The sequence below is a fragment of the Sorex araneus genome, chromosome 3 (assembly GCF_027595985.1).
Source record: "Sorex araneus isolate mSorAra2 chromosome 3, mSorAra2.pri, whole genome shotgun sequence".
Taxonomy (NCBI): Eukaryota; Metazoa; Chordata; class Mammalia; order Eulipotyphla; family Soricidae; genus Sorex; species Sorex araneus.
The window spans coordinates 39,817,346-39,837,845 of NC_073304.1; the positions used below are offsets into that span (position 1 = coordinate 39,817,346).

The following is a 20,500-nucleotide window of genomic DNA, read 5'->3' on the forward strand; positions in this document are numbered from 1 at the left end:
TTGTGAAGTATCTGAAAGCATTATACACGACTTACAAATATCTATTTTTCTTAAAATAATTTGCAAATTAAGACAAATATACTTCTGAATTGCTAACTTCTTGATCTTTTTCAGCTTTAATATTCCTGCCAGGTAGAGGGGCTGGAGCAATAGTACAGCGGGTAGGGCATTTGCCTTGCACGCGGCCGACTTGGGTTCAAATCCCAGCATCCCATATGGTCCTCTGAGAACTGCCAGGGGTGATTCCTGAGTGCAGAGCCAGGAGTAACCCCTGTGCATTGCCAGGTGTGACCCAAAAAGAAAACAAAACAAAACATTCCTGCCAGGTAGAAACCAAGTATAGCTTCTATTCATATCTACGTTGTTTAGGTGAGAAAATTTATGCTAAGGCAAGAGCCTTGAGTTTAAAATGTATTTTAAAAAGTTGTGGCACATGAAAATTTTTAATAACCAGACTGTGATCTGAAAGATATTTTTCAAAGAAGTGTTTTAAATTTATACATACATATATCTTTCTTTACATAGAAAGATGGTACTCAAATTATCACCATCATAAATGATCTGCTTATAATTAAACCACAAGTAAAGTTTTCCTGGCATAAAAGTACTCAAGCTAATGAAATGAATTCATCAAGGATTTTAAAGCATACAGACACTTTTAGCTTTTTTAAACAAACATATCCTGAACAGAAAGTACAGGACTGCACTAGTTCTAATGTATAAGACAATCACATACAACTAAACAGCTACTACAGAAATGCCCTTTTGCACACTTTTGCACACTAAATACTAAATGTCAAAGGCATGTAAAAAACTAAAGCTAGAATGTTAAAGTTTGATTGTGTTGAGGTTTTGCTTTAATAAAGCTACTTATTTTTTGTTAAATGATCCACCTTCTACTCTGCTTTCCAGGTACTTGTCCAACTCTGCCTCCTTCTTCACTGCTTCCGGTGATACTTTAGGAGCATTTGGAAAACAGATCAATATCACACTCATGTTGTCTCGACTTCCCTGGGAAGAAAAAAGTTAGAGAAAATATTTTGGGTTTTATTTTGCTCTTTAAGACTTGAAAACCTATCTTGCACGCCTAATACAACTTTTTCCCCATGAAAATATGCATTGATTTTAAGAGGAAAATACAGTGCACAATGTAACCAACATTCCAAAAGATAGGAAGAGAAACATCAGTTTAAATAACATTGCAAACAAGCATTTTTCAAAACTTTACAGAACTCATTTTTCTTTTTTTCCTTTTTTTCTTTTTGGGTCACACCCGGTGATGATCAAGGATTACTCCTGGCTCTGCACTCAAGAATTACTCCTGGTGGTGCTTGGGGGACCATATGGGATGCTGGGAATCGAACTCAGGTCGGCCGCGTGCAAGGCAAACGCCCTACGTGCTGTGCTATTACTTCAGCCCCCAGAACAACTTATTTCTAAACATTTACTATTGACCTACTTAACTTGAAGTGATACCTAACATATACATCTTCATTTACAAAATAGAAAATTCTAGCGGTATTTCTTAGGATAGGCTTCGATCTAGTTACATTAATACTTGGCAAATCTATAATTTAAGTGTTATGAGTCAGTTTGTTTCCTATAAGCATGAAATTAGAAATAAAAGATTATACAGTTTATAAATCAGCTTATAACTTTATTATAGTAAAATAATTATTAGTCATAACAGTTTTTTTGTCTGCTTAGTTGTTTTTTGGGTCACACTTAGAGATGCTGGGACAGGGGAATGGGGCTATTCCCTGTTGGGTGTGGGCAGATCAGTCTCAGAGGTGGTGTTGGAATCCAGGAATCCATCCCTAGTACACTTTTGGCTGCACCTGTCGGTGTGAAGGGGCTACTTCCAGGGTTGTGCTGGGGTGTGGGAAAGCACCCCTGGAGATTAAATCTGAACTTTTCTGTATGAACTCAGGTCACTGAGCTATTTCTTCAGCCATAACATGTTGATTTTTTTAAATGAAAATCTAAATAATCTAAACATTCAAAGTGATACAATTTAAAATATCTGATGCTGTCTGCCCCAAACTCTCCCATTACAGTTACTGTTTACAACAAAAGCATTTTCTGCCAATGAGGAAAAAAACTTTCACTATATCATTTACTTTTTGGGGGGAGGAGCAAGAGAGGTAGGGAGAAGCACACTCAGATGTGCTCACGGCTTACTCCTGGCAGGGTGAGGAACAACATGGGATGGCTGGGATCGAGCCAGGGTCAGGTGTGTGCAAGGCAAACTTCCTACTTGCTGTACCAACTCTCTAGTCCCAATATCATTATTGATTTAGGAGGTGGGGAATTGGTAACATCAGGCAGCATTCAGGGGCTAGTCCTAGTTCTGTGCTCAGTGCTGGAAGTTTCAACTGGAATCAGCACAGAATGCAAGACAAGTGCTTTAACCCTAGTACTACCTCTCAGAACAATACATTATTCTTTTTAAAATAACCTAAAGAATTTAATGTAACAATCACTGTCACTGTCATCCCGTTGCTCATCGATTTGTTCAAGCAGGCACCAGTAACGTGTCTCATTGAGAGACTTATTGTTACTGTTTTTGGCATATCCAATACACATGGGTAGCTTGCCAGGCTCTGCCGTGCGGGCTCCGTACTCTTAGCTTGCTGGGCTCTCTGAGAGGGGCAGAGGAATCGAACATGGGTTGCCATGTGAAAGGCGAAAGCCCAACTGCTGTGCTATCGCTCCAGCCCAAATGTAACAATACTGGGGGAAAATCTATAAAATATGGCAAATGATAACATATTGAATAATTGGTAAAAGAGCAGAATACAAAAAAGATAAAGCAAAACTTAAACCATAATTACTAAAATATAAATCTAACAAGAAAACAACTTTTAATTTCAGTATCCAGTACTTGTCAATTGCTACAGAATAAATCTAATAAACTGATGTTACTTTCATGAATGCCAAGAGACAGTAAGCATATACATCATTGTTCAGCATTCTCCAAATTCAGAAATTAATGGTATGCACTATTAAGTTGTTGCTATACTGACTTTTGTTTTGGACTATACCTGGCAGTGCTCAGGGCTTATTTCCAGCTCTGAGCTCAGGGATCATTCTTGGCAGGGGCTGGGGAACCAATCTGGTGTGGCAGGAAACCCTAGTTGACCGCATGCATAAGGCAAGCACCTTACCTATCTCCATATTATCTACTGGCCCTTATATTGACTTTAAAAATGTGCTGGATGTCACATTAAATTATTTGTGTTGGATGTTAAATTAACCTGGCTTCCAAATATGATCAGAATTTAAGATTTAAGTAAAAGGCAGAAAGATAGTTTAATGGGCTGGTGTAGATGCTTTGCATGCGGGAAGCCTAAGTTTGATCCCTGGTACCTCAAGGTCTCCTGAGACCTACAAGGAGAGAATCCCAAGCACCATACCAGGAGTAGCCCCTGAGCAAAAAAAAATTTTAAATAAAGTTAGTAGTGTAAATATAAAACTATAAAAAAATACCTTAGACTTTCTATTTCTAAATGTTTAAAAAAAATCAGATAGCTTATGAGGTATTAGAATATCAACTTTTGTTTTAAAAAAAAGTTAAATGTGCATTCCTGACAAAACAGAACGATGTTGTAGAAAGAACGCTAACTCGAGGTCAGAAAGACTGTGCCCACCAGGAAAAAAAGGGAAAGAACACTAAGTCAAGAGCTCTAATTTTAGAATTTGTCGTAGTGCTGCTACTGAAGAAGCAGGCCTATCTTTTCACAGGCATTTCTCTCCACTAAGTACTTTATATGCCCCCTCACCCATTTTTCCATTTTTAGGCCACACCCAGCAGTGCTCAGGAATTATTCCTGGCTCTGTGCTCAGAGAGCACTCCTGGCAGGCTCAGGGAGCTTTATTGTGGTGCCAAGGATAGAGCCCAAGTTGGCCATATGTAAGGCTAGTGCACTACCTGTTGTACTGTGGCTCCAGCCCAGTCTTTTGCAATTCTAATTCTCTCAGCATTATACCTGTCCCAAATAACTCAGCAGTACAACCACACCAGGAAGCCTCAGTTAACATCAGACTCAACATGGCCCCAGGGTAAAGGAACGTACACTTGTGGAGTGCTCTTCAATAATCTTCCTGAGCTATTTCTCCATATCCCTGCTTGCCCCATCCCATATACCTGACCCCATTTTTTGAAATGACAATGTTAACCTTATAAAAGTACATCCTTTCAGGGACAGGAGAGATGCTACTAGTGGGTAAGGTGCTTGTCTTGCATGCAGCTGACCCAGGTTTGATCCCCCAGTACCCACTATGGTCTCGCGAGCACTGCCAGTAGTGATTCCTGAACTCAGAGCCCTGAGCATGGAAGGGTATGCCCCCCATCTCTCACCCAAAAAATATAACCTTACAATTGCTGGGAGAAATTGAATAATTCATTTTTTAAAGTGCAAAAGTGATACAAGTAAATTTGGATTCTAGATCTCTCTAATTGACAGAGCGTTTTTTTTTGCTTCATCTCCCTCATTAATTAAAAAAATATTTTTTAAAAAAGGGTTAAGCTAGTTCACCTATTTTTATAACATGACCCATTTGATCACTCCAACACCACCATGAGACAGAATAACAGAATCGCTTACCTTTTTTTTTTTGTAACTATTAAAGAAACAAATTTTCTAGAGAGTTTAAATGGCTCACCTTAAGTCACATATGGTATCATACAGAATTCTTCTGACTCCATATCCAGATTCTTTCTATTACATCATACCAAATCATTACTCTATTCTTTTTGGGGGTTGGGTAAGCATACACACAGTGCTACAGATTCATTTGATCAGAGTCTCAAAGTACTTCCATACATGTAGCATATCATATGGTAAAATAAAATACTGGAATAGTATACATTATGCTGATTTTTCCTTTATTGTATCATTTTACCATTTAATTCTTTTTACCTTTGATAATCTACAATATTTAAATTGCAATATTAAAAAATTCATGTAGCTATGACTACTAAAAGACTAAGCTAAACATTCAGATAATAATGTTTTTAAAATAATTCAGATAATTCAGACTACTAAAAGACTAAACATTCAGATAATAATTCTGGAATATATGGTACTTGGGCAGTTAATTTCTTAAAAGTGTTCTTATATTTTCATAAATACGGGAAAAATGTCTAGTGATTGTGCCAAAAATTTCTTTCTAAGAATTATAGGTTCTATAATACTAGAATAGTCATTAAGATAACAAAATCATCAAAAAAAGAAAAGGAGAAAAAGAAAAGGCTTAGCTACCTTATACAAACAAGTGTCGACTACTTCATTGCAAACTTTTTCAAGGTCATCAGTGACTTCAAGTCTGGATCTTACAAAATCACAGAGCTCTTCATTTCCCATAACATCCCAAATACCATCACATGCAAGGATAATGAACTGATCATCTTCTTCAGATCTTTCAATATCATAGACTTCAGGCTCTGGTGAGACAAGCTGCTCTGTAGGACCTTTTCCATGAACACATTTGTAATCAAAGTCCCCAAGAGCCCGTGAGACAGCCAGAGAGCCATTCACACGCTGAATCATTACAGAACCACCTGCGTTCTGAATTCGTTCTTTTTCCAGCGGATTACTTGGTTTGTGATCTTGTGTGAAGAAGTGAACTTTCCTGTTCCTACAGAGTAAACCTCTTGAGTCTCCACAGTTAATGAAATAAGTATGATGAGGAGAAATTAAGACACCCACTGCTGTTGACCCACTTCTATCTGCACCATGTTTCTTCTCTGACATAACTCTCATGTGTTCATCAATCTCCAGAAAACCTGTTCTGATTCCATTCTTTACATTTTCCACAGAAGGAGCGCCTGTAGATCCTTTAAAATCCTGGTTATTGGTGATGTGATCTAATAGATGCTCACAGCAGTATTTGGCAACCTGAGAACCAGCATGCCCATCATATACAGCAAAGAATGACCATGTTTCAAGTCCACTTGGCAAACCAATCACAGCTGTATGTGCATCCTCCATTTCAACTCGCCAGCCTTGCATGCTGCTTAGCCCATAACGCAACCCATTACCCTGCCCCTGGGCATTATGCTTTTCCATCTTTGGCTTGTCTAAAAATGCTCCCATTATGTCTTGTACCTCTCCGCCTGCAAAGGAAGAGAAACAGGAAAGTAAATAATTGTCATATAAATAAAAAGTATTCCAACAACCTTTTAAAAAATAAGGAATACAACAAAATCTTTACAAATTCACAACTCTTGTGATAAGCAGACATTTATTGATGATTTGGAATCTGGATATTAATAAGAAAGAACTGGGGTAGGGAAGAAGAAGGCTGAAGAGTTTTACCTCAAAATGGACAATGAGCAGAGAAACTAAAGCATAAGAATGAAGGTGGCTGAGAGACACTCTACCCAAGGCACCATATGACTTGTGGTAGAAAAGGAGACTTGACAGTGGTTTACATGAGCTTTGCAAAGCATTTATAGAGATATCAAACACATGGCTCTTTTAGGTAATCACAAAATAAGCTGTACATATATAGCATTTAAAAAGACTAAATACATTCATCATAAGACATGTGAAAAGTCTACTAATTCTATTATTATTATTATTATTATTATTACTACTCGAGCAGGTGCCAGAAACATCTTCATTTGTCCCTGTCGCGTGCTAGTGTAGCCCAATGGAGTCGGCTTGCTCCAGGAACATGGTTATCAAATACATCACGGGTAGCTTGCCAGGCTCTGCCATTACTGGCACCCACTCGAGCAAATCGATGAACAATGGGATGACAGTGCTACAGTGATTACTACTACTGCTACTGCTACTGCTACTGCTACTACTACTACTATTGTCTTTGGACTATTCCCAGGCTCAGTATTCCAGGGAACATTTGTTGGAGATCAAATCCATGATTCCGGCATGCAAGGTATGCTTTCAGCCCTTTGAGCTATTTCCTTAGCCCAATTCAAATATTTTAACAAACATTCAAATTCCAAATTTCTCAATTATAATTTCAAACCTCTGAAAAAATTTGAAATATATTAAATTTAAAATACATCCAAATTAATATACTTCTTCAAGTCTTTATTTTTAAGCCTATGACTTAAAACTGAACCTTAACTGGATTCAATCCCTTGCCTCTACTCTCTCCAGAAGAAAAGTACTCCCATCTTTCAAAATCTAGTTCAAATTCTACCTTGTCATAAGGCTTTTCGGTACTTGATAAATTCAGTACATTATAAAATTAGTTACCAGAATGATTTATAATTATCCAAACACTGTCTGCTCTCATGTCTTTTTACTGAATCACTGTGAGATATAGTTTCAAAACTTTCATGTTTGAGTTTCAGTCATACAATGATCGATCACCCATCCCTCCACCAGTGCACATTTTCTACCAGCAATGTCCCCTATATAGTACCATTCCTAACCCTCCCCCTGCTTTTATGGCAGACAATTTCCCCCATACTCTCCCTCTACTTTTGGGCATTATGGTTTGCAATACAGATACTGAGAGGCTATCATGTTTGGTCCTTTATCTACTTTCAGCATACATCTCCAATCCCGAATGATCCTTCCAACCATCACTGATAGTGATCACTTCTCTATTTCTTCTCCCCCAGCTCATGAAGCAGTCTTCCAACTATGGGGCAATATTCCTGGCCCTTGTGTCTACTGTCCTTGGGTGTTAGTCATATTATTGTACATTCCACAAGTGAATGCAGTCCTTCTATGTCTGTTCCTCTCTTTCTGACTCATTTCACTTAGCATGATATTCTCTGTGACCACCCACTTACAAGCAAATTTCATGACTACATCTCTCCTAGGAGCTGCATAATATTCCATTTTGTAGATGTACCAAAGTTTCTTTAACCAGTCGTCTGTTTTGGGGCACCTGGGTTGTTTCCAGATTCTGGCTGTCATAAGACATGTCATTCACAGGTCTTATATGTGATCTAGATTTTCAATTGTCCAGGAAACTATATGTGTTTAACAAAGTTCACTATTAACAAAATTAATCTACTGCTATTCTATTACTCTAATGGTATCAATTATTATACTCTATGATCGTTTGGTTTAAATAATTAAGGGCACAAGGGTATAGGGACAGTCTTGTGGAAAAGCTTAGCTAATCTTATCTTTCCTAATAAAAAGAAGGTAAAAATTTTGGCCTAGAAAAAGTCCAAATAAATTAGATTAGGATTTATGTTGATTACTACTCAAGTAATAGCTTAAGAATTTAGAGACAACCCCAATTTATCAAATGATCTGAAAGCAACCAGAAATTAGATTTTATGGAGAAGATATAAATTATGAATAAAGTATTTTGGTAAATCAAGACGCAGATCTGAGTTTAGGGGATAGACGACTCCAGTGATACTAAAAACTCTGAGAAGCAGCTTAGAGCGAGTGGAAGAAAAAACACTAGCAAAGAGCTTCCCAGCAAACTCCCCACTCTCCTTCTTTTTCCTATTACAAACAAACTAATATACAAGGAGAGAGACCTGGCTAATTAGCATAATTAAACAAAATCCTGCCCTCACCTCTACCCTTATTATAATTACAAATGGAAGGTAATGAAAATTATTTCTTTATGACAGTACACACCAGACTAGTTTTCTGACACCACAATGATACACATTACTAATGATCAGAGTTTTTATTGGACAAAGTCTAACAGTGACACTAATATCAAATGGTACTTGGCTAAGTATTTTACAAGCATCACCTCATTTATTCTCCTCAACAATCTAAAGTATGTAACAGTCTTATCTCCAATTTATAGAACCTTAGAGAAACTAAAGCACTTGGCTAAAGTCACTCAACTGATAAGTTTAGAGGAATCAGAACTCTGTAACTCAAAGCTGCCTTACTTTAAAGCACCATTAATTACATCAAGGCAATAGTCCCATGATGTTTGTTACAAAAGAATTATTTGTAGAACATTTAAAAAAAAAGATTAATAAGTCAGATTTCCAGGACAGGGTTGAAACCAGGCTTCGGTTTATCTTATGAAAAAGATGAGTTGGTTTGTCTATGTAGAAAGAATGTGATTGAGCCATAGTGAGGGTAAGTAACTTTGCTGAAGATTAAAAACAAGCTGCATTATCTCTGTATCTTAATTCCTTTAGCAAGGCTACAGGGGCAAGAGTATTACACTTAACAGACACATATTCATCTAGCATTCTTGATCTGCATAATAGGCATACTATACTTAGCACTGAATGTTGCTGCAAAGGCTTAAATGGGGAAAATGGATGCAAAGTAGCAATACAGAATGGCAAAAATTAAGCACCAAGAAAACGGAAACTAAGTTTCCAGATCTTGTCAGATATAGATTCTGGTACTGGCCTAACCTAAGATTTTATAATCCTAGAGAAAAATCCAGGACTTATTTTCCAGGTGTATATGTAAAACTACCAAATATTTAATTATTTAAAGACAAAAGGGTCATGGTTCTAAAAACAAATTCAAAACTTTTGGAAAATATATATTAGAAAAGTAAAAATGCAACAAACCAAGCCAACCTTATGGTAAAAAATTAAGTTCAACTTCATAAATATAAAAATGTAGTCAAAGGCAAATTAATAAATTTGTATTGGAACTTTCACTTTCTGAAAATAGGAAATCTATTTTTGAAAATTCAGAAATCTTGGGCTGGAGCAATAGCACAGCAGTTGGGCTTTCGCCTATCACATGGCAACCCGTGTTCGATTCCTTCGCCCCTTTCGGAGAGCCGGGCAAGCTACTGAGAGTATGGAGCCCGCATGGCAGAGCCTGGCAAGCTACCCGTGTGTATTGGATATGCCAAAAACAGTAACAATAAGTCTCTCAGTGAGAGACGTTACTGGTGCCTGCTTGAACAAATCAATGAGCAACAGGATGACAGTGACAGTGACAGAAATCTTACCTTAGGACTGGAGAAAGGTAAGGCCCTTGCCCTGCTGGCAGCATACGGTCCCCTGAGCACTGCCAGGGGTCATTCCTAAGCACTGACACAGCAATAGCCCATGAATACTGACAGGTGTGGTATAATAAAACAAAATCTTACCTCTATACAAAGTCCTGGTGAAATCTACTCTGACTACATAATAAAGCAGATGCTTATGTAAATATAGTATCAATCAGAAATTACTTATAAACACTAAGCTAACTAATTTCCCATGGCATGGTATTTTGGTCAAATTATATTAAATGTTATATAAATTAAATAGTAAATGAAGGGGATTTAACTTGTTCGTGAATGAAAAATTCACCTCAGTTAAGACTTCTTAATCTACACTGAGTCTATGTTAGGTCCCCACTAGCATTATCAGCTGACCTTTTCAAAACAAAGTACCATGACAATCACAAGACTCAATTCACTTCTGATATAATCAGAAAATTTGATAAGCTTTTTTCTTTAAAAAAACAAAACAAAACAAAACAAAACCCAACCAATTTCTAAATTGAAAACTTCTAAAGGCAAGGAAGTCAGTAAAGTTCCATTGCCTAAGCCAATGGATAATACAATCATAGCAAAAAATGATTGTATTTTATCATCTGGTTTAATCAGCTCAGAATTACCCTATCTATTCACTCATCTCCACCCCCACCACAAAAGCAACACAAAACAAAAAGCCAACCTTCTCTATATTTTGTTGAGATACCAAAGCATGGAAAATGACCTAACTGATAATCAAGCAGAGTCCTTTAGCAAAACAGAAAAGAAACCCATACAAAATTTTCACTATCTATGAACACACAATCTGATTAGAATTACTCTAGGCTCTAGATACATAGAACAAAACAGACACACGTAAACAATTTTTTAAAAATTAGCAATAGATGTCAAGTCTTCTAAATGAAAGTCCCTCTTTCACTGAGAAAAAATACTAATTAGATACAGAAGGTAAGGATCAAAAGATCTACTCAAAGAACACTGCTAAACAGCTGTTTGGAGAACAGACGCTGGTAACTGAAAGACTTTGGTAAGCACAAAGAAAATTTTGGTTATAAAAACCGGAGAGGGAAATACATAGTAGATTGGAGAAAGAAAAGAAATTCAAAGGTTGGGGGAAAATGAAAAAAGGGAAAAAATAGAACACTGGATAGAACCATGAACCACGGCAGCATTTAAGTTATATGCAGTAGAATGTGGAACATAACTTTCTACTACTACCAAATTTTTAATATATCCCACACTGCCCACTAATGCTTACATATAAATATACTTAGCCAAAAATGAAAACAAATGGCTGGCTGACCTCAGGACTACACGTTTACTGAATGACAGGATATTTAGCAATATATTGCATAGCTGGAGGTTAGCAAAAAAAAAAAAAGGGTGGGGGAACCCACTTGGGGCTGGAGAGATAGTTAAGATATAGTACTGAAGATAAAGCACTTGTCTTGCAAGCAACTGCTTCCAGAACCTGGCCAGAAGTGACTCCTGAGTACAACAGAGCCAGGAGTAAACTTTGAGAACACTGAGCATCACCTATCTTCTCTTTCCCCCAATTCCAGTAAAAAAGAACTCTTTAGATTCAAAGGATTTAGTTACCTTTTTTGGGCAAGAAGTGGTTTGGGACATGCCTGGTATTGCTCAGGGGACTATATGCAGTGCCAGGGATCAAACGGGCGGTGAGTTAAGTGCAAGGCAAGAGCATCAGTTCCTATGCTAGCACATTTCTGGTCCCTAATTTTGCTGCTTTTTAACTTCCCAAGCTTGGAAACAGAGTGAGTCACAAATTTTATAATGTAATTCAAGGCATATCTATGTAATGATAAATAAGCAGGTGAACAAACCTTTTATTTGAAGGAAAATGGCTTCTCTAGGTAATTTTTCTCCTATTTGGGTATGAAAATTTTATTTCTTAAAAAAATTCATATTTACAAATTTTATTTTGGCAATTTGTAGAATTAATCAGCACCAAAAAGAAACAATCTCTCTAATCCTATTTTATAATAAGAAAGAGAAATACAATGATTTGTCCAAATCACAAAACTAGGTAAAGACTAAGAATCAAAAGCAGGTTTCAAGTTCTCCTGTACATTTGTAAATAAAATAATGGGTATCTGAAAACATAAGCTTTTAAGAATATGTGCTGTCAAAGTAAACACAAAACATAAAAACAATACACAAGGCAAGTAAGTAGTAAAAACTGTTATAAAACAAAGCAAAAACTTCCTTCAACCAGCTGGCCCTTGCACACTGCCAAATATGAACCCTAAACCAATACCCTCCAACCGCCCCAAAAAGGCAGCCCAATGAGTGGGAGGATATATTTACAAGTCATATATCCAGTGATTAATATCCAAAAACTATAAAGAGCTTATACATCAACAACAAACCAAGTAAAAAGAATAAAAAATAAACAATCTGAATAGAACTTCTGCAAAGATGATTATAGTTATATTTAAAGTATTCATTATTTATAATACAAATGTAAATCACTACAATGAGATGTCATCCCCTGCCTATGAAAATGGCAATTATTCCAAAATCAAGATACAATGTGCTGAAGAGGATGTGGAGAGAGGCAGACTGTTGGTAGGAATATCAGTTGGAACAGACATTATGGAAAAGTGTGGAGATTCTTAAGCGAAAATGAAATATCCTATACTATAGTTAACTTACTTCTTGTAACAAAAGGATATAGGGGGCTGGAGAGATAGCACAGCGGGTAGGGGATTTGCCTTGCACGCGGCCGACCCGGGTTCGATTCCCAGCATCCCATATGGTCCCCTGAGCACCGCCAGGGGTAATTCCTGAGTGCAGAGCCAGGAGTAACCCCTGTGCATCGCCAGGTGTGACCCAAAAAAGCAAAAAAAAAAAAAACCAACCAAAAAACAACAAAAGGATATAAAGCACTAATTTGAAGAGATTTGCACCCTCATCACATCAGAGCATTATACGTTAACAGCTATATACTGGAAAGAACTGCAGAGCCCATTATTAGATGGCTGGCTGGAGAGAATGTAGTATATACATGTAACTAATACCAATTCTGCAATAGAAAAGGATGAAATCCTGCCATTTGCAACATGCAGGGGCCTAAAGGATATTATGCTAAGTACAATGAAGACAAACAACTGTATGATGTCACTCACGTGGAGGATAAATGAAAAAGCAAGACACAAAATTTAAGTACTAAGAACAAAATTGGCAGGGGTGGGATAGAGTAAAAATATTTACATCATTTAGTAAAAAGACCAATATTTGTGATAGTAATAACATACAACTCCAAAGGATTTTCTCTATCAAATTTTCCACTAACTGATCACCTTGGCCCAAAGTAACAAAAGCTTAACAAGTTATAAATTAGGCTGAATAATGGCTTCAGGGATCCCCTATCCTATAAATGTTACCCCTATTTGGAAAGGAGTAACAAATGTGATTAAATTAATAATCTTGTGGAGTGATGATTCTGAATCTGGTATCCAGGCCTCTAAAAAATAATTGTTTTTATGAAAGGAAAGGAAGTGATGTGCCAGGCTTAAGAGAATGTGATGTGAAGACAGAATAGATTTGAAGAGGCTAATCTTAATGATGAGAATGATGTGGCTACAATCTAAAGAATGTCAATAGCCACCAGAGTTGAAAAAAGCAAGGAATGTATTCTTCCCTTGAGGTTCTAGAGAACACATTCCTACTGATACCTTGATTATGGACTGGAGCGATAGTACAGTGGGTAGGGTATTTGCCTTGCATGCGGCTGACCCGGGTTCAATTTTTGTGTCCCTCTCGGAGAGCCCGGCAGGCTACCAAGAGTATCCCGCCTGCAAGGCAGAGCCCGGCAAGCTACCCGGTGCATATTCAATATGCCAAAATCAGTAACAGCAAGTCTCACAATTGAGATGTTACTGGTGCACACTGAGCAAATTGATAAAAACAGGACAACAGTGCTACAGTGCTACCTTAAAACAGTTGTGGTACTGATTTTAGACTTGTGACTTTCTGAACTATAAAAGAATAAATGCATAAAAACTATGAAATAAGAATATTAAAAATATTAACAGAGCCAAGGAAAGAAAATTAAAAGAGAAAAACAGCTCTTATTTAAAACAGCATGAGGGGCCGGAGAGATATATACAGTGGGTAGGGTGGTTGCTTTGCACAAGGCTGACCTGTGTTCCACCTCCAGCATCTCATATGGTCCAAGAGCACCACCAGGAATGATTTCTGATTGCACAGCCAGGAGTAACCCCTGAGCACTACCAGATATGGTCTCCAAACAAAAATAAAATAACATGAATAGCAATGAGTTAAAAAAAAAACCTACAGAAAACAATCTAGAAGGGATGAAAGAAAATAAGACAAAAAATGGTTTGGTATAGATAATAATAATAAAAAAGTGGGTGGACTTTTGGGTTTTATATTTTCAACTGGAACCATTTCTGGTGGGCTCAAGGCTATGCAGTATGGAGACTATATGTCTCTAACATATAAAGAATATGCTCAATTATTGAGCCACATCTCCAGTTCCCAAAAGTGAGTAGATGAAGAAAATAAACACAACAACAATGCAGGTTCAAGTATACAATAAAAAGAAAATAATGGAAGACAAATAATTTAATTCTAAACTAAAGGAACATTTTAACTTGATTAAAGGAATTTAACTAGAAACTGGCAACCAATAATAAAGCACAATTTTGGTGAATAAAATACAACTTAAGTATAAAAATTTCCAAAAAACAAAATATAAAAGTTAAAAAAAAAATTAGCCCAGATGATAGGCAATAATGAATAGCTAAACTGTAGATAGCTAAAGTATTATATTCTAAGAAATTAACATTAGTGTGTAATGGTAAACAACAGAAAGGTATTATAACATTTTCCAGCTCTAAGAAAAGCACATCATCCATGTAGAATTACTAAAAAATTCAAGACATACACGATCAAAAGATTAATCAAAACAAAAATTCAGTAATAAAGATGCCACTGTACAAGGGGCTATACCATGGGCAAAATATACTAACCATTATAACCAAAAAAAAAAAAAAATCAAGGGCCATATCGAGATACCTATAGGGATAATAGAGATAACACAGGGGTTAAGGTGTGCCTTGCTTACAGCTGACTCTGATTCACTCCTTAGAACAAAATATGGTCCCCTGAGCACTGCTACAAATGACCCCTGAGCACAGAGCTATGTGTAATCACTGAACACTGCTGGATGTGGTCCATGCTGCTAAATAAAAAGTGGGAACAGAGAGATTGTACAGGGGTTAAGGTGCTTGCTTGCCTTGTATCAAACCAACTCTAGTTCAAATCTCAAATGCTGCATACGGTCCTGAGTATCACTGGGTTCATTCCTGAACACCGAACCAAAAACAGGCCCTGAGCACAGCTGGTGTGGTCCCAAGACCTGCTCCCAAGAAATAAAAAGAGTTGCAACTTTAATTTGAAAGGAGAGCATAAATAATAACAACAAAATAATAATAAAAACAGGGTGTGACAAATTTTATTCAGCCAGTCTTGGATTCTAGCTATGATACTGGTAAAAACAAAACAAAATTTAAAAAAAAAACTAAGTATTAAGAGTAGACAAAAAGCAACGAGACTTCAGGGCACTTTTTAATGACTGTTTATATACATTTCTTTTTCGGGCCAATAAAACTTAATTTTTGATCTTGTAATATGACAATGATAGTGTTCATTTCTCCCATTGTAACAAGCAATGATCATTTGTAATACATAATTTGTCAAGAATAATTTGTACAATAAAAAAGGGCTCTTTCTCTGTTAGGAAAGATGAAGTCATGAAATTTGCTTATAAGTGGATGAACATGGAGAGTATCATGCTAAGTGAAATGAGTCAGAAAGAGAGGGACAGACATAGAATGACTGCATTCACTTGTGGAATATAAAATAACATGAGACTACCATCCAAGGACAGTAGAGACAAGGGCCAGGAGGATGGCTCCACAGTGTGGAAGTCTGCCTCATGAGCTGGGGGAGAAGGCAGTTGGGACGAAGAAGGGACTACTAAATCAATGATGGTTGGAGGGATCGCTCAGGATGGGAGATGTGTGCTGAAAATAGTCTGAGGACCAAATATGATGGCCTCTCAGTATCTGTATTGCAAACCCAGATGCCCAAAAGTAAAGAAAGAAGGAAGGTGCCTGCTACAGAGACAGGCAGTTGGATGGGGTGGGGGAGGCGGAAGGGATACTGGGGACATTGGTGATGGAAAATGCGCACTGATGGAGAGATTGGTATTTAATCACTGTATGACTGAAACTTTGTAACTGCATCTCACGGTGATTCAATGGAAAAGAAAGAAAAAGACAAAAGCTATTTCTGTCAGTATTTTCAGTCAAAAACTTCTCCATACTGGGGTCAGAGAGGAAGTACAAAGGAAGCAATTGCATGTGGCTGGCTCAGTGTCAATCCCTGACATCCCACATAATCCCCAGAACACCACCAAGAAAGATCCCAGAGCACAGAGCCAGGAATAATCCCTAAGCATCACTGGGTACTTCTCCAAACAACCCCCCCCCCAAAAAAAACTCCTCTATTTTTAACTCTTATTTTTTGCTTTGGGGCAACATCCTGCTGTGCTCAGGGTTTCCTCCTTGCTTGCATTCAGGGAGACTTCTGGTGAATTTAGCAGGTACCATGTGGGATGGAAGGGATTGAATTCACATTAGCTATGGGTAAAGTTAAGCTCCTTACACTCTGTACTATCTCTCCGGCTAATCACTGTCCTTTTTCTTATTTTCTGCTATTCTTCACTATGATCATTATCTGAATCAGATTGAAAACATTCTTCCTCGATGGTATATTTATAAGATTCATTTTCTAATAGTCACCTTCCTTGTAATCATTATATATTAATAAAATTCTCATCTGAAAAGGAGAGTATCACTAATCTTAATTCCTCCCTAGTTTGCAATTAAAGATTCATCAGATGAATCACCTATATCCATATCAATGTTACCTATGTTCTAACAGGCACAGATTTTTCAATGCTAATGGCTGCTATTTATGCATTTACTTAATGTTCAATATAGCAAAAAAACATAATTATATAAAATTATATTATAAAATATTGTAAAACAAATTGCAGTGCCCACATCAGATTTAATTAAAACATGATCACTATATAAGCCAATTAAAAATGTTTTTAAAGACTTATTGATACCATATTAGAAAAATATAGGTGATATACTCCAAGACTTTAATATAAGGGATGTATCTGAATATCCAACCCCAACGGCAAAATTCATAAAACAAAATTCAAGTTAAAGAGTTTTGACACAGGACATGAAACTATCACAGTAGCAAACAGGGTGCCTATTTTGTTGTGGAAGATATTTATCATATAACCAACAATGGGTTAATAGAGAACTCACACAACAAAAAATGTTGCAATCCAATAAAAAAAATGGACAAGACATAAATAGACAAGACAATTCTCCAAATGAGAAACAGATGATTCGCAGGCATATTTTTAAATGCTTAAAATGGTTATTATTAGAGAAGTACAAGTCAAAAAAACATAATGAAGTATCATCTCACACTATGAAAATGGCCTGTATCCAAAAATCAGACACAAGTATTGGCCAGGATACAAAAAATACAGAACTCTGATATACTACTGGTAGGATGTAAATTGGAGAAACCTATCTATACCAAAAACAGTATATTGATTCCTTAAAGGAGAATTCCGGCTGGAGAGACAGCACCTGAGAGTTAAGGTGCTTGCCTTGTATACGGCCAACCCATTTGATCCCTCACACTGTATATAGTCCCCAGAGTACCCCAGGAATGGTCCCTGAACAGAGCCAGGTGAGATCCCCGAACAAAAAAGTTTTTTAAGGAAAAAAAAAAGGGGGTTCTCCATATGATCCAGCAAACTGACTAGCTGGTAATTATTCAAAGGATATAAAAATACAATTTTAAAAGGATATTTATACTCCTGTATTTATAAGCAAAGCATGGACTCTACCTAAATGCCCATTAACAGACAACTGGATAAAGAAGCTATAATATATGTACCAAATAAAACACTACTCTCATTTTAAATTGCCCCTTTTAGGACAAAGTGGATGGATCTTGATGCAACTATGCTGAACGAAATAAGGAAGTGAAAGGGGAGGGGAGTGCAAGAAATGGACTGAAAGGTTTTGGGATGTTTCGATGGCATTGGAATTTTGGTGGTTAAAACTGTGAAAAGTATACACCTATGAGGATATGAAGGTAAATCCCTGAAAATCCCCAATATCATAAACTAACGATAAATCAAAACATTTTCACAGAATTAGAATATCCAACTGAAGAATGTCTACTGCCTCATATCAATCTGCAACCCAAATTAAGCATTATTTGTTTCCCAATTATAACATGAAAATATCAATGACTGTGAAATATTAAGAGGTATTAAGATATTAAGAAACTGCTAAGTGTTCCACTACAGAAAGGTCTGTGCTTAACTAATTTTGAAAAATAATAAGATTAAAACAAAACTTTATTTTAATGTCTACCATTACTGGATAATACTGTAAAATGAAATCCCTGGGGTTACCTAATACACTTCCACCCACTCGAAGGGGGAAAAAAAAGGAAAAAACCCTTATTATGTGATTGTAATATGCAACAACAGATCATATGGAAATTGCTATGTTTCAAAATAACTATAGAATATTTAGAAACAAAATTTGAAAAACCTCAGCAAAGTCGAGATTTGTCCAACATTACTCAGGAAAAGTCCCTCTCAGTGAAAAAGTAAAAAAGTACAGGAATTAAGACACTTTCTCTGCATGTGACCTAACCCAGTTCAAATTCTAGCACCACCTCTAGTCCCCCGAGTGCCACCAGGAGTTATACTGAGCACAGAACCTAGAGTAGGCCCTGAGCACTATCAAGTGTGACTTAACTATTTCCAATGACCCTAAAAATAAAGCCAGTATATAACACTTAATTCAAGAATTAAGAACAGTCAAACACAAACAGAAAATCCAAGAACTGAATAAACATATCATGATAGATTAAGGTAAAATATGTTATTATGAGAGGCCAGAGAGATTAATACAGAGGTTTAAGGCTCTTGCTTTGTATGTGGCTAACTCAGGCTGCAAATGGTCTCCCAGGCACTTTCAGGGAGCAGGGACAGGAACAGCCCCTGAGCACATAGGGTATGGCCCATCAGTCTCCAATGTTATATGAAAGAAAATGAATCTAATAGGTACACTCTAGTAGTCAAATTGAGAAAAATGTCTAAAACTTGAAAGTCAAGTTAGCTATAGAAATAATTATGCATTGGACTGGAGTGATAACTCAACAGGAAAGGCAAATGCACACACACACACACACATACAAAAACCACAAATAATTCAACTTAAGAAAGAATACAAATAAAGCAATCATCAGTATCACTTAGCAAAACAATTTTTTTGACATTACTTTATCAGAGACTAGGAAGTCCACAATTAGTAGCACTGCACTGTAGCAGTCACCCCATTGTTCATTGATTTGCTCGAGTGCGCACCAGTAACGTCTCCAATTGTGAAACTTGTGGCTACTGTATTTTGGCATATTGAATAAGCCACGGGTAGCTTGCCAGGCTCTGCCATGTGGGCGGAATACTCTCGGTAGCTTGCCAGGCTAGGCTCTCCCAGAGGGATAGAGGAATCACACCTGGGTCGGCCTGTGCAAAGCAAATAAATGCCCTACCCGCTGTGCTATCGCTCCAGTCCACACAATTAGTAAAAGAGAAAAATATATATAATTGTAGGAAGAAAGAGTAAAATAGTACCTAATGATATGTACAACATATATTAATTTTAAATGTTGATTTCCAAAGTGTTAAATTAAAAGTATTAATAATTTGAAATGTCTGTTGTATTAAAAAATAAAATTACAAAACAAAATTAAAACTAAATCATTTGTTAAAGATAGCACTGTAGCACTGTCATCCTATTGTTCATTGATTTGCTCGAGCGGGCACCAGTAATGTCTCCATTGTGAGACTTCTTGTTACTGTTTTTGGCATATTGAATATGCTATATGGGTAGCTTGCCAGGCTCTCCGAGAGGGCCGGAGGAATGGAACTCGGGTCGGCTACATGCAAGGCAGACACCCTACCCACTATGCTATCGCCCCAGTGTTAAAAGACAAAATTATTGAAATACAAAATACAAATTACAAAATAACTTGTGAGGAGCTGGAGTGATAGCACAGTGGGCAGGGTGTTTTGCCTTGCACATGGCCGACCCAGGTTCAATTCCCAGCATCCCTCATGGTCCCGAGCACTGGCAGGAGTAATTCCTGAGTGCGTGAGCCAGGAGTAACCCTTGTGCATCTCCAATGCGATCCCTCCGCCCCCCCCCCCAAACAAAAGGCAAAATAATTTGTGAAAAACTGTGAAGCCTCCTGAGCCAAGGTAACAGAGATGGACAGAGATTCACATTCTATAGCATTACTACTAAGGAATAAAAATGCCCCCATGCCAAGGCTAGGATAGAATGTACCCACTGGAACTCAAGTCTGTAAGAGGAACGAGGAATAACTAACTAACAAGTTAATGCCTGGGACT

At 37.1% G+C, this 20,500-nt stretch overlaps 1 protein-coding gene across 1 annotated transcript in view; it reads right to left on the reverse strand.

Moving 5' to 3' along the window:
* Positions 1-20,500, reverse strand: part of PPM1A (protein phosphatase, Mg2+/Mn2+ dependent 1A) — a 48,850-nt gene that overhangs the window by 11,691 nt on the left and 16,659 nt on the right. The window contains exons 2-3 of the mRNA XM_055130166.1: positions 5,265-6,118; positions 894-1,011 (exon numbers count right to left, since the gene is read on the reverse strand). Of these exons, the coding sequence (XP_054986141.1) occupies positions 894-1,011; positions 5,265-6,098 (952 nt within the window). The 5' untranslated portion in view covers positions 6,099-6,118. The remainder of the gene's footprint in view (positions 1-893; positions 1,012-5,264; positions 6,119-20,500) is intronic.